The sequence below is a fragment of the Pristiophorus japonicus genome, chromosome 19 (assembly GCF_044704955.1).
Source record: "Pristiophorus japonicus isolate sPriJap1 chromosome 19, sPriJap1.hap1, whole genome shotgun sequence".
In the NCBI taxonomy this organism is placed as follows: Eukaryota; Metazoa; Chordata; class Chondrichthyes; family Pristiophoridae; genus Pristiophorus; species Pristiophorus japonicus.
The window spans coordinates 4,099,946-4,112,629 of NC_091995.1; the positions used below are offsets into that span (position 1 = coordinate 4,099,946).

The 12,684-nt window shown below is 45.2% G+C and overlaps 1 protein-coding gene across 2 annotated transcripts in view; it reads right to left on the bottom strand.

The window, feature by feature from the left end:
• LOC139229629 (zinc-binding protein A33-like) overlaps window positions 1-5,273 on the bottom strand; it is a 38,794-nt gene extending 33,521 nt beyond the window's left edge. For both annotated transcript variants that reach the window (XM_070861144.1, XM_070861143.1), the window contains exons 1-5: window positions 4,816-5,273; window positions 4,630-4,725; window positions 4,113-4,346; window positions 2,144-2,166; window positions 1,929-2,044 (exon numbers count right to left, since the gene is read on the bottom strand). In XM_070861144.1, the coding sequence (XP_070717245.1) occupies window positions 1,929-2,044; window positions 2,144-2,166; window positions 4,113-4,346; window positions 4,630-4,725; window positions 4,816-5,226 (880 nt within the window). In that variant the 5' untranslated portion in view covers window positions 5,227-5,273. The remainder of the gene's footprint in view (window positions 1-1,928; window positions 2,045-2,143; window positions 2,167-4,112; window positions 4,347-4,629; window positions 4,726-4,815) is intronic.
• Window positions 5,274-12,684: the final 7,411 nt, after the last annotated feature.

The window sequence follows — 12,684 nt, forward strand, 5'->3', positions numbered from 1 at the left end:
GGTGGAGAGGTCGAGTTGTGTGCCATCGGTTTACATCTGGAAACTGACACTGTTTCTGTGAATGAGGTTACCAAGTGGCAACACTTAAATCAGTGAGTTGGGTGGGCAGCAGTTTTGTGGGAATGGGGTCAATGGATCAGGAGGTGGATCCAGCAGAGAACACACTCTCAGGCAGGCAGGCTGGCTTCTGATTGTTTATTTTACATATTTTGCAAGTAAAGGCAATAATTCAGCAAGAGAATAAAAATTAAAATACGAAATGTTGAGCCGAATATTGATGTTTTATGCAGTAGGAATATTGGTATAAAATATCAGGACAGACATTGATGTGAATTTAAAACTGGTGTGAATAACTCAAAGCAGATCAGAGAAAGTGGGTGAGAGTCCAGGTCGAAGTGAGTGATGCTGGGATCAGTGTTACTGTGTGAAGCTGCTTTCAAAGGTGATGCGATGACTTTCGAGCCTGGTTCTAAACTGGGGTTTAAGCAGCTGTTTCCAAAGGCCACAAGGAAAGTAGTGTTGTGAATAAAATATTTCACAGGTAGGACAGAGTCCAGTATAAGGAATGCGATGGAAATAAACACACTGCAATTACATCTGAAGGAGAAACTTACATTTCTAATGTTCCTGACAAATGTCTCAAAGCACTTCCCACAATGTATTACTTTTGAAGTGTGTTTTCTGCTGCGATATAGGGCAGGGTGTTCAAATTAGATCTCCCCTCTCCCCAGCCCTCACAATTCCACTCTCCAAGCCCAGGCAGCTCAGTCCTATTTGGATTTATCATTTTTTCCAACTTCTTATCAAACTCTCTCTTCAAACTGCTGATAACCTCAGCCAACTCTGCCTTCCTTACTTCCCATACGCTCCGCATAAAGCAGTTGGGAGTGATTTACGTCTCACAATTGCTCGGATTTACACCGTAAACGGAGCAAGAATGAGACAAAAACCACCCGCAGTGCTTCCCACCTGGTTCCCACCAAGGCCCGCCGGGAAATTATGCCGCAGCCGTGAAATAGGAATCCAGCACTCCCGCACTAAACATGGGGGAAGCCTCATTAGTTTATACAAACCGGATCCCAGAATGTACATGTGACCCCAATGCAATCTTGGTCTTCCATTGGACGGTGCGTGAGCTGTGCAAGTCCCACCCAGTGGAACAGTCTGTAGAATGGCCCAACCTGTGGTCCTTAAAGGGACCGCTGGAAACCCCACTCATGATCTTATTAAATGGCAGAGCAGGCTTGAGGGGCCAAATGACCTACTCCTGCTCCTATTTCTTATGTTCTTATAGGATACAAGGAGTTAGCTCCCCCCGGTGCCCTGGTCAATATTTATCCATCAACCAACATCATGAAAACAGGTTATCTGCTCATTATCACGTTGCTGCTTGTGGGAGCTTGCTGTGCATAAACTGGTTGTGGCGATTACAACAGTGACTACACTTTAAAAACTCTTCATTGTCTGTAAAGAGCTTTGGGACGTCCTGAGGTCGTGAAAGGTCGGATATAAAAACACTTCTTTCTATTTATTCTCTGTGTAACAGTTTCTCTGTGGCCGGGAGGTGCATAAATTGTCCTGCCCGCTGCTGGCTGCTCCTCGGCTTTGACCCTCCACCCCACAACCCCCACCATCCTACCTCCTCCCCCCGGATATATTTTCCTGCCATTCTCTGAGTTTGAGACTATCGCTACTTTGTTGTAGACTCTGTGACTGTGTTAAACTCTGGATGTTTATCTTCTCTCTGCGGTTTAGGACCTTGAATACTTCAGTAAGATCACCCCAAGCCCTCCCTTATCCAGTGCAAAGACTCCTGACTTCCAGACTAGACACGGACATCAGTGATCATTTAATCCGGGGTCTGGGAGCCGGTTTAGTCCCTTCTCATCTGGAGTTATAAATCATGAAAAGGAATATAGGAGATTTACCGGGGTTAATGGCATCCATCATTTCTCTCCACGCTGTGTACTGTAAAGGGCCGTTGAATTTTCCGATAGACAGGGCGCCATCTGCTACTGACAGCACGGGATAGGCCTCACTGATCCTGTAAATATTACACAGTTAATGTTATAAATTGACCATAAACACTTTTCTGAGTTATTTTACCAAACTGTGCAGAGATTCTGTAAAGAGCATGTCCTACCTCCTCTTCCGACAAGCTTCCTCCTGAAATAAATAAAACACAAACAGTGAGGACAGTAAAAGACTTCAGGAGGACACAGACAGGCTGGTGAAATGAGCAGACACAGGGCGGATACAATTTAACACAGAGAAGTGTGAAGTGAAGCATTTTGGAAGGAAGAATGAGGAGAGGCATTGTATCTCAATGGTACAATTTTAAATGGGGTGCAGGAACAGAGAGACCTGCAGTCGAACAGAAAATGCTGGAACTACTGAGCCAGTCTGGCAGTCTGTGGAGCGAGAAACAGATTAACGTTTCAGGTCGATGACCTTTTATCAGAACTGGAAAAAGTTAGAGATACTTCCAGAATTTTCTGTTTCTGCTTCAGATTTCCAGCATCCGCTGTATTGTGCTTTTGTATTAGAAAAACCTGGGGATCACATACATAAATCTGTAAGATAATTGGCAAAAAAGAGTGGTTGATTATTTAAACAATGACTTGATCTGGAATACATTGAATGACAGGGTGGAGGAAGTAGATTTAACAGTAATTTTCAAAAAGGAATACGGTATACACTGGAAAAAGAAAACATTGGGGAAAGAGCAGGGGGAGTGGGACTAATGGGATCACTCTTTCAAAGAGCCAGCAAAGGCACAATGGGCCTTTTGTGCTGTAGGATTCTATGATTATAAGCAGTTGAAAAATCTGAGTGGTGCGTCAGATACTGGAACACAACATCAGTGCCACTCACAGACACAGTGACTATTACACCCACCATACCAGACACACCCATGGAACTGTAACTGGATTGTAATGTGAGTTCCGAGGTTTTTAAATTCATTCCCGGGATGTGGGTATCACATTTATTGCCCATCAGAAGGTGGTCATGAGCCACCTTCTTGAAACGCTACAGTCCGTGTGGTGAAGGTAATCCCACAATGCCGTTGGAGAGGAAGTTCCAGGATTTTGACCCAGCGATGATGAAGGAATATATTTCTAAGTCAGGATGGTGTGTAACTTGGAGGTGGTGATTTTCCCATGTGTCTGCTGCCCTTGTGCTTCTAGATAGTTCAGGTCGCGAGTTTGGGAGGTGCTGTCAAAAATAGCCTCGGAGACTTGCTGCAGTGCACCTTGTAGATGGTACACACCGCAGCCACGGTGCGACGGTGGTGGAGGGAGTGAATGTTTAAGGTGGTGAATGGGTGGCAATCAAGCGGCTTCTTTTTCTTGGATGGTGTTCAGCTTCTTGAGTGGTTTTGTAGCTGCAATCCTCCAGGCAAGTGGTGGAGAGTTTTCCATCACACTTCTGAGACTGACTTGTGCCTTGTAGATGGTGGGAAGGCTTTGGGGAGTCAAGAGGTGAGACACTTGCCCCAGAATATCCAGCCTTTGACCTGTTATTATAGCCACGGTATTTATGTTGCTATTCAGTTAAGTTTCTAGTCAATGGTGACCCCTCAGGATATTGATGGGGGATTTGGCAATGATAATCCCATTGAATTTAAAGGGGACGTGGTTAGAATCTCTTTTGCTGGAGACATGCATTGTCTGGCACTTGTTTGGCGTGAATATGACTTGCCACTTATCAGCCCAAACCTGAATGTTGTCCAGGTCTTGCTACATGCGGACACGGACTGCTTTTTTAAGCAGTTGTGAATGGAATTCAACCGTAGGCAATCATCATGGACATCCCCACTTCTGAACTTATGATGGAGGAATATAACTTGAGCAACACTGGAATAATGACAAACTTAGTATCTAGATCATGGAAACTCATTCCTGGGATGTCTCGGGCATTCCCGGGATTCTGCAAACAGTGTGGGAGCCGGTTAGTTCAGTGACAACAACAGAACCGCCCCAGAATAGACAAAACAATCGGTTTAAATCAGCTTCCAAATGTTCAGCAAATGCTGTATTTATTTCAGTTCTCATCGGTTATTTTGTGACTGTGTGAAGTTTCACTGAACTGACCCGCAATATAATCCTCACCTTCAGAAATATCACTCCGTCTTTTTGCTCCATCTGTTTCTGCAACTTTGAGAGCTCCTCCTGAATAGAATTTAAATGCTCTTGAATTTCCCGAAGGTTTTTCTCCATTGTTTCTACAATCTTCCCCTCTTGTTCCCTGAGATCTCGGATTAAACACTGCTCTTTCTCAGTGACAATCTGGTGCATTTTAGTGAACTCGGATGTGATGTGGGTTTGCAGACTGCTCGACTGTTCCTACCAAATGAAATGTGAAACATAATTAATGTACCACGATAGAGGGAACAAAACTAACCGAGATCCCAGAAAATCAACACAGGGAGACGGTCATGTATGTACTTTTGGCATCACTAGCCACTAGATGGCGTCACTGTTGGAGGCCATTGGGCTGCACGCACGAGTGTGTGCCATTTTGTATATTAGTCACTTTGGGCCTTAATAAAGCACAACCAAGGTTATACCTCTTGGAGTTAAACAATACTCAGTCTAACAGTTATTGCATACACAACAGAGACCTTACCCTAACTCCGGAAATCTGCTGTTTCTGTTTTAATTCCATTTCTAGAGCCGCCAATTTCTTCTCTGTGAGAGAATCTAAGGAAGATTTCAGCTGATCCTGGGATTGGGAGAGAAAATCACAGAATAAAAGTGTTCGACTATATTTTATCACATTTTCAATCAGCTGATCCAATCTGTTCCCCTTTACCTTGTAGATGCCAACCGCTTCTTTAATGGGCCTGAAGCGGTGCTCTCTGTGTTCCTGTGCATCTCTACAGACCAAACAGATCAGTTTCTTGTCAGTTTCACAAAACAGCTTCAGTTCTTCCTGATGTTCCTCACAGTGAAGTTTACTTTCCTTCTGTTTCGGATTCAGCTTAACTTCTCGAGCTTTCTCGGCCAGATTCGCTAAGGCCCGACTGGCTCTGAGGTTTATTTCTGGAAACTCCTCTCTACATTCCGGGCAGGAGTTTGTCTCCTTCTTGTCCCAACACTGTGTGATACAGGAGCGGCAGAAGTTGTGCCCACACTCCAGTAAAACCGGATCGGTGAAGAAATCCAGACAAATGGGACAAATTAATTCCTCTGTAAAACTCTGGTGTTGCTCTCTGGAAGCCATCGTTCAGTTTCAGCACTTCCTGATTCAAACTGCTGGTGTCGTGTTCCTGTGGGCGGTTCCAGGGGCCGTTCTCCCTCTGACATCACTCTTGTATCCCTGCACTGCTGTCCACATCTGGATGAAATAGTGTTGAATTTACGAAGAGAAAAAGCAGTCCATGACTTTTCAGGGTGCACCCATCACCAGTCTGAGAGTCAAATGGTATTTTACTGAGGCTGGGAAAACGAAGAGGGAAAAAGGAGGAGGTGGGAGGAGAAATCATAAGAATACAAGAAATAGGAGCCATACGGCCGCTCGAGCCTTCTCCGTCATTCAATAAAATATGGCTGATGTCCTATGTCAATTCCAATTTCTTGCTCTATCCTGATAAACCCTGATTCCCTTCGAGTCAAAAAATCTATCGCTCTTAGTCTTGAATATAATCATCGACTCAGCATCCACAGTCCTCTGGAGTAGAGAATCCTCTGAGTGAAGAAATTTCTCCTCATCTCAGTCTGAAATGACCAATCCCTTATCTTGAGCCTATGACCGCTATTTCTAGACTCTCCAGCCAGGAGAAACACCCTCTCAGCACCTACCCTGTCAAGCCGTCTAGTAATTTTATACATTTCAATGAGATCATCTCTCATTTTTCTAAATACCAAAGAAGACTAGCCTATTCTACTCAATCTCTTCTCTTAGGACAGCTCTCTCTTCACAGGAATCAATCTAGTGAACCTTTGATGCACCTGCGCTAAGGCAAGTATATCCTTCCTTAGGTAAGTGGACGAAAATTGTACACAGCACTCCATGTGTGGTCTCATCAACACCCTCCATAATTGCCCTTCAGGAGATGCAGAGTGTCCACAGCGCCTGGTCTTAACTCAAAGCCTCCATAATTATCCCCTGTGAAGAGACGCTTGGTCACTCGACCAGGAAACATCAAGATTGGTTTGACAAGAACGACCAGGCGATCCAAACACTAATAAGCCAGAAGCGCAAGGCATTCTAAAACTGGAAACAGCAATACAACTCAAGAGCATGAAAGCAGCTCGATAGATGTCTGAAGGCCGAGGTCCAACTTAAATCTTGTGACATAAAGTACAGGTGGTGGGTGGAAAAAGTGCAGGAGATCCAGCAACTAGCTGACAACCACGATGTATGAGGATTCTTTAGCGCAGTGAAGGACCCAAGCACCCAAGGTCCTACCCCGCTGAGGGCTAAGAACGGAGAGGTACTCATCAAGGACAGAGAGGCAGTCAGTTCCCATTGGAAGGAGCACTTCGAAGATCCCCTTAACCAAGACTGTCTTTGACGTGAGTGTTCTCGACTCCATTGCACAGCATGTGTCCCAACTTCACCTCAGCACAAGCCCAGGCTGAAAAGACCATCCGACAACTAAAGAACAACAAGGCTTCAGAGCAGATGGAATCCCCGCCGAAGCACTAAAGCAAGGCAGAGAATCACTATTGGCACGAGGAATAGCGCAGATGAATACGTGGCTTGAGCAGTGGTGCAGCAGGGAGGGATTCAAATTCCTGGGGCATTGGAACCGGTTCTGGGGGAGGTGGGACCAGTACAAACCGGACGGTCTGCACCTGGGCAGGACCGGAACCAATGTCCTAGGGGGAGTGTTTGCTAATGCTGTTGGGGAGGAGTTAAACTAATATGGCAGGGGGATGGGAACCAATGCAGGAAGACAGAGGGAGACAAAAAGGAGGCAAAAGCAAAAGACAGAAAGATGAGGAAAAGTGGAGGGCAGAGAAACCCAAGGCAAAGAACAAAAAGGGCCACTGTACAGCAAAATTCTAAAAGGACAAAGGGTGTTAAAAAAACAAGCCTGAAGGCTTTGTGTCTTAATGCAAGGAGTATCCACAATAAGGTGGATGAATTAACTGTGCAAATAGTTGTTAACAAATATGATGTGATTGTGATTTTGGAGACGTGGCTCCAGGATGATCAGGGCTGGGAACTCAAAATCCAGGGATAGTCAAAATTCAGGAAGGATAGAATAAAAGGAAAAGGAGCTGGGGTAGCATTGCTGGTTAAAGAGGAGATTAATGCAATATAGTTAGGAAGGACATTAGCTTGGATGATGTGGAATATATATGGGTAGAGCTGCAGAACACCAAAGGGCAAAAAACATTAGTGGGAGTTGTGTACAGACCTCCAAACAGTAGTAGTGATGTTGGGGAGGGTATCAAACAGGAAATTAGGGGTGCATGCAATAAAGGTGCAGCAGTTATAATGGGTGACTATATTATGCACATAGATTGGGCGAGCCAAACTGGAAGCAATACGGTGGAGGAGGATTTCCTGGAGTGCATAAGGGATGGTTTTCTCGACCAATATGTCGAGGAACCAACTAGCGGGGAGGCCATCTTAGACTGGGTGTTGTGTAATGAGAGAGGATTAATTAGCAATCTCATTGTGCGAGGCCCCTTGGGGAAGAGTGACCATAATATGGTGGAATTCTGCATTAGGATGGAGAATGAAACAGTTAATTCAGAGACCATGGTCCAGAACTTAAAGAAGGGTAACTTTGAAGGTATGAGGCGTGAATTGGCTAGGATAGATTGGCGAATGATACTTAAGGGGTTGACTGTGGATGGGCAATGGCAGACATTTAGAGACCGCATGGATGAACTACCACAATTGTACATTCCTGTCTGGCGTAAAAATAAAAAAGGGAAGGTGGCTCAACCGTGGCTATCTAGGGAAATCAGGGATAGTATTAAAGCCAAGGAAGTGGCATACAAATTGGCCAGAAATAGCAGCGAACCCGGGGACTGGGAGAAATTTAGAACTCAGCAGAGGAGGACAAAGGGTTTGATTAGGGCAGGGAAAATGGAGTACGAGAAGAAGCTTGCAGGGAACATTAAGGCGGATTGCAAAAGTTTCTATCGGTATGTAAAGAGAAAAAGGTTTGTAAAGACAAACGTAGGTCCCCTGCAGTCAGAATCAGGGGAAGTCATAACGGGGAACAAAGAAATGGCAGACCAATTGAACAAGTACTTTGGTTCGGTATTCACTAAGGAGGACACCAACAACCTTCCGGATATAAAAGGGGTCAGAGGGTCTAGTAAGGAGGAGGAACTGAGGGAAATCTTTATTAGTCGGGAAATTGTGTTGGGGAAATTGATGGGATTGAAGGCCGATAAATCCCCAGGGCCTGATGGACTGTATCCCAGAGTACTTAAGGAGGTGGCCTTGGAAATAGTGGATGCATTGACAGTCATTTTCCAACATTCCATTGACTCTGGATCAGTTCCTATCGAGTGGAGGGTAGCCAATGTAACCCCACTTTTTAAAAAAGGAGGGAGAGAGAAAACAGGGAATTATAGACCGGTCAGCCTGACCTCAGTAGTGGGTAAAATGATGGAATCAATTATTATGGATGTCATAGCAGTGCATTTGGGAAATGGTGACATGATAGGTCCAAGTCAGCATGGATTTGTGAAAGGGAAATCATGCTTGACAAACCTTCTGGAATTTTTTGAGGATGTTTCCAGTAAAGTGGACAAGGGAGAACCTGTTGATGTGGTATATTTGGACTTTCAGAAGGCTTTCGACAAGGTCCCACACAAGAGATTAATGTGCAAAGTTAAAGCACATGGGATTGGGGGTAGTGTGCTGACGTGGATTGAGAACTGGTTGTCAGACAGGAAGCAAAGAGTAGGAGTAAATGGGTACTTTTCAGAATGGCAGGCAGTGACTAGTGGGGTACCGCAAGGTTCTGTGTTGAGTCCCCAGCTGTTTACATTGTACATTAATGATTTAGACGAGGGGATTAAATGTAGTATCTCCAAATTTGCGGATGACACTAAGTTGGGTGGCAGTGTGAGCTGCGAGGAGGATGCTATGAGGCTGCAGAGTGACTTGGATAGGTCAGGTGAGTGGGCAAATGCATGGCAGATGAAGTATAATGTGGATAAATGTGAGGTTATCCACTTTGGTGGTAAAAACAGAGAGACAGACTATTATCTGAATGGTGACAGATTAGGAAAAGGGGAGGTGCAACGAGACCTGGGTGTCATGGTACATCAGTCATTGAAGGTTGGCATGCAGGTACAGCAGGCAGTTAAGAAAGCAAATGGCATGTTGGCCTTCATAGCGAGGGGATTTGAGTACAGGGGCAGGGAGGTGTTGCTACAGTTGTACAGGGCCTTGGTGAGGCCACACCTGGAGTATTGTGTACAGTTTTGGTCTCCTAACTTGAGGAAGGACATTCTTGCTATTGAGGGAGTGCAGCGAAGATTCACCAGACTGATTCCCGGGATGGTGGGACTGACCTATGAAGAAAGACTGGATCAACTGGGCTTGTATTCACTGGAGTTCAGAAGAATGAGAGGGGACCTCATAGAAACGTTTAAAATTCTGACGGGTTTAGACAGGTTAGATGCAGGAAGAATGTTCCCAATGTTTGGGAAGTCCAGAACCAGGGGTCACAGTCTAAGGATAAGGGGTAAGCCATTTAGGACCGAGATGAGGAGAAACTTCTTCACCCAGAGAGTGGTGAACCTGTGGAATTCTCTACCACAGAAAGTAGTTGAGGCCAATTCACTAAATATATTCAAAAGGGAGTTAGATGAAGTCCTTACTACTCGGGGGATCAAGGGGTATGGCGAGAAAGCAGGAATGGGGTACTGAAGTTTCATGTTCAGCCATGAACTCATTGAATGGCGGTGCAGGCTAGAAGGGCTGAATGGCCTGCTCCTGCACCTATTTTCTGTGTTTCTATGTCTATGTTTCTATGTCCCCGAGTGCCCCCGGAACCCGCACCGATGGTTTTGGACTCTGGACCTTTCTAAAGCCGGTCTTTCCCGGGGCTCTGAGGCGTTCCCCGAGCTCCCCCCTCCCCGCTCCAACCACCTTCACTCACCCTGCAGCGCTTCTCTGCTCTGCAGTTAAACACCGATTAAAATGGGACAGATCTGATAAGGTTGGGCTCAGAACTCACCATTGACAAGATCATTGTCACTGGACGCGGGCTTTTCTATTTCAGACTCTGAATCTCACACAGCCAGCTCGCTGAACAGACTCAGCAATTGTTCATTCAAGGAAGCTCCATCTGTCTCCCTCCGAGAGTGAGTGAAGCTGGCGGCCCCTGGGGAAGTGTGGCCAATGGCCATGGTGGTAAAGCAGCTGGAGTGACCCGGACAGCGGCAATCCACCTGAGACACGGCGGTGTAGCGCCACCTTCCGCTATCAGGCGGTTTCTGTTATCAGCGTACGATCCTCTGTGTCACATTTTTCATTGTGCGCGTTGACAAGCAATACACAACACCCCGGCGAGAAAGACTAAAATCTACTTCATTGTAAGCTGGAACATACTGATTACATCCCATTCATTCCAGTTGAAATTAATTTGTGTTCAGTTACCAGGGTGTGATCCGCTGAGCAGATTTTCCTGCTCCCCGCTCAGGTGACCCGGAATATCGGATGGTAAAGACGACAATCATTACAATGTTGTATATAATTTTGGCAAATGTTGAGATAAATCTGGGAAACATTTGGGTCTTGATATTCGATGGCGTCTTGGATAGAGCCTTTGCATGTTGTCATACACAATCTGATCATTCAGCGAATGTAAACCCTTTTGTACGGGTTTACCCAGCAATGTGGGCACCATCTGTGTACCTGGGAAAGCCAGTAACCTCATAAAACAGGGTGACTAACTAGTTTTTACCTTGCTGTGAAGTTAACATGAATTCAATTGTCTTTTAAAATGTGTGTAAGATACAACTCTGATCTAATGGTTTCCTTTTAAAATTCGTGCTACCTCAAGCAACCTTCAGACAACGCCAGAGGGAGATTACAACAGGCTCTTTATTGATATACAGGGTGATTACACTTATCGAAGTCTTAATAGATTTCGAGTTTACTTTAGTTGAGAAAATAGTTTTACAATATTTACATCAATTATGATGAAAGTACTTGACATACAAAAAGGAGACACAACGAACCGCGACATTCAGTAAATGGGTGAAAACAAAGTGTGATCCAATAGTGGGAGCAGGGTTTGAAATCCTTACCATTTACCTGTTTAAAGAGAGCAAAGCAAATAAAAAATACCAGAGAGCTGGCCTGTATAATCATACAGTTTCCTGATACTATTTTCAGTACTGACTCCGAGGTGAATCAGGAAATGTAGTTTCTAAAACTACCAGAGAACAACACTTTGTAAATGCATTGGAGACTGTAAGGGAGATTTCAGTCCAGCTTAGAGGGCAGCACAGCGCAGACTGGGAGATCCCCATGTGTGGAGTGCAGCGTGCACCGTGGCACAGTAAGCAGAGCACCAGCACAGCCAGTACAAAGCCAGTTTATAATGTGGCTTTCTTTGTAGAAGTCCCTCAACCTCACTTTCCTCGCCTCTCCTCCTGAAGGCGCTAACTGGAGGCTCGGGAACAGCAGGGCTGGGCTCAGTTGTGTCCTCACCTGATGGTCACGTCCTGCAGGAGGAGTCACTGGATAGTCACCGGGCTGGGGCTCTTTTCTCTAGAAAGGAGAAGGCTGAGGGAGGGGTGACCTGATAGAGGTCTTTAAAATGATGAAAGGTTAAGGTGGACGTATAGGAGATATTTCCACTTGCGGGGGAGACCAGGATTAGGGGCCATAAATATAAGATAGTCACCAATAAATCCAACAGGGAATTCAGGAGAAACTTATTTACCCAGTGAGTGCTGAGAATGTGGAACTCGCTCCCCTCTGACAGCTGTAGTATCCCCAGCCACCACTGTTCTGTGTGAGACCAGTTAACTCAGTACAGGCTGGGGCCCTCCCAGCTCTGCACAGCTCAGTACCACACACACCAGGCTGAGCATTTACCCACTGAGCCATCAGGGCCACACACGGGGAATTCTAAACTCTAAACTGTAATCAAATAGTAGCAACTGATCCAATCAGCACAGAGAGACGTCACAATCATCTCTCTCTCTCTCGAAATAAACTATAATGGAACCTCGACCGTATGCTTATGATGGAGCGGACCCCCAATAGAGAGTGGAAATGGGTGGATAATCCAGGACCCCATACTTACACTGACACTGAGTTTTTTAACCTTTGGTTTATTTTGATTCCATAATCAAGTCCCAGTGTCTGCACACAAGATGTTTCCATTTTAAATGTAAAATGTATTACCTTCAAATAGAGTGTTGGCAACCTGACACTGCTGGTCTCAGACATGAAACTCATTCCCCTGGTGTCCTGAATTGGCCTCAATACAGGAACAGTAAATTCCATCCGGTACTGGCCATCCACATAACAACTACTGATCCTATTTATTCGTTTTATTCAAACCCAGCCTGACTCCCACTAGCTTTCTTGTAGATTACCGAGATCCCGATGTAAATTTTTAGATCATTCACCAAAATACCCACCAACGTACCATGTCAGCTTTGTAAATAAGGGCATGTTCCATTGCCCAACTCCTCCAGATCCATCAACTGATTGCAGAAGGAATGTTGGCCGGGACAT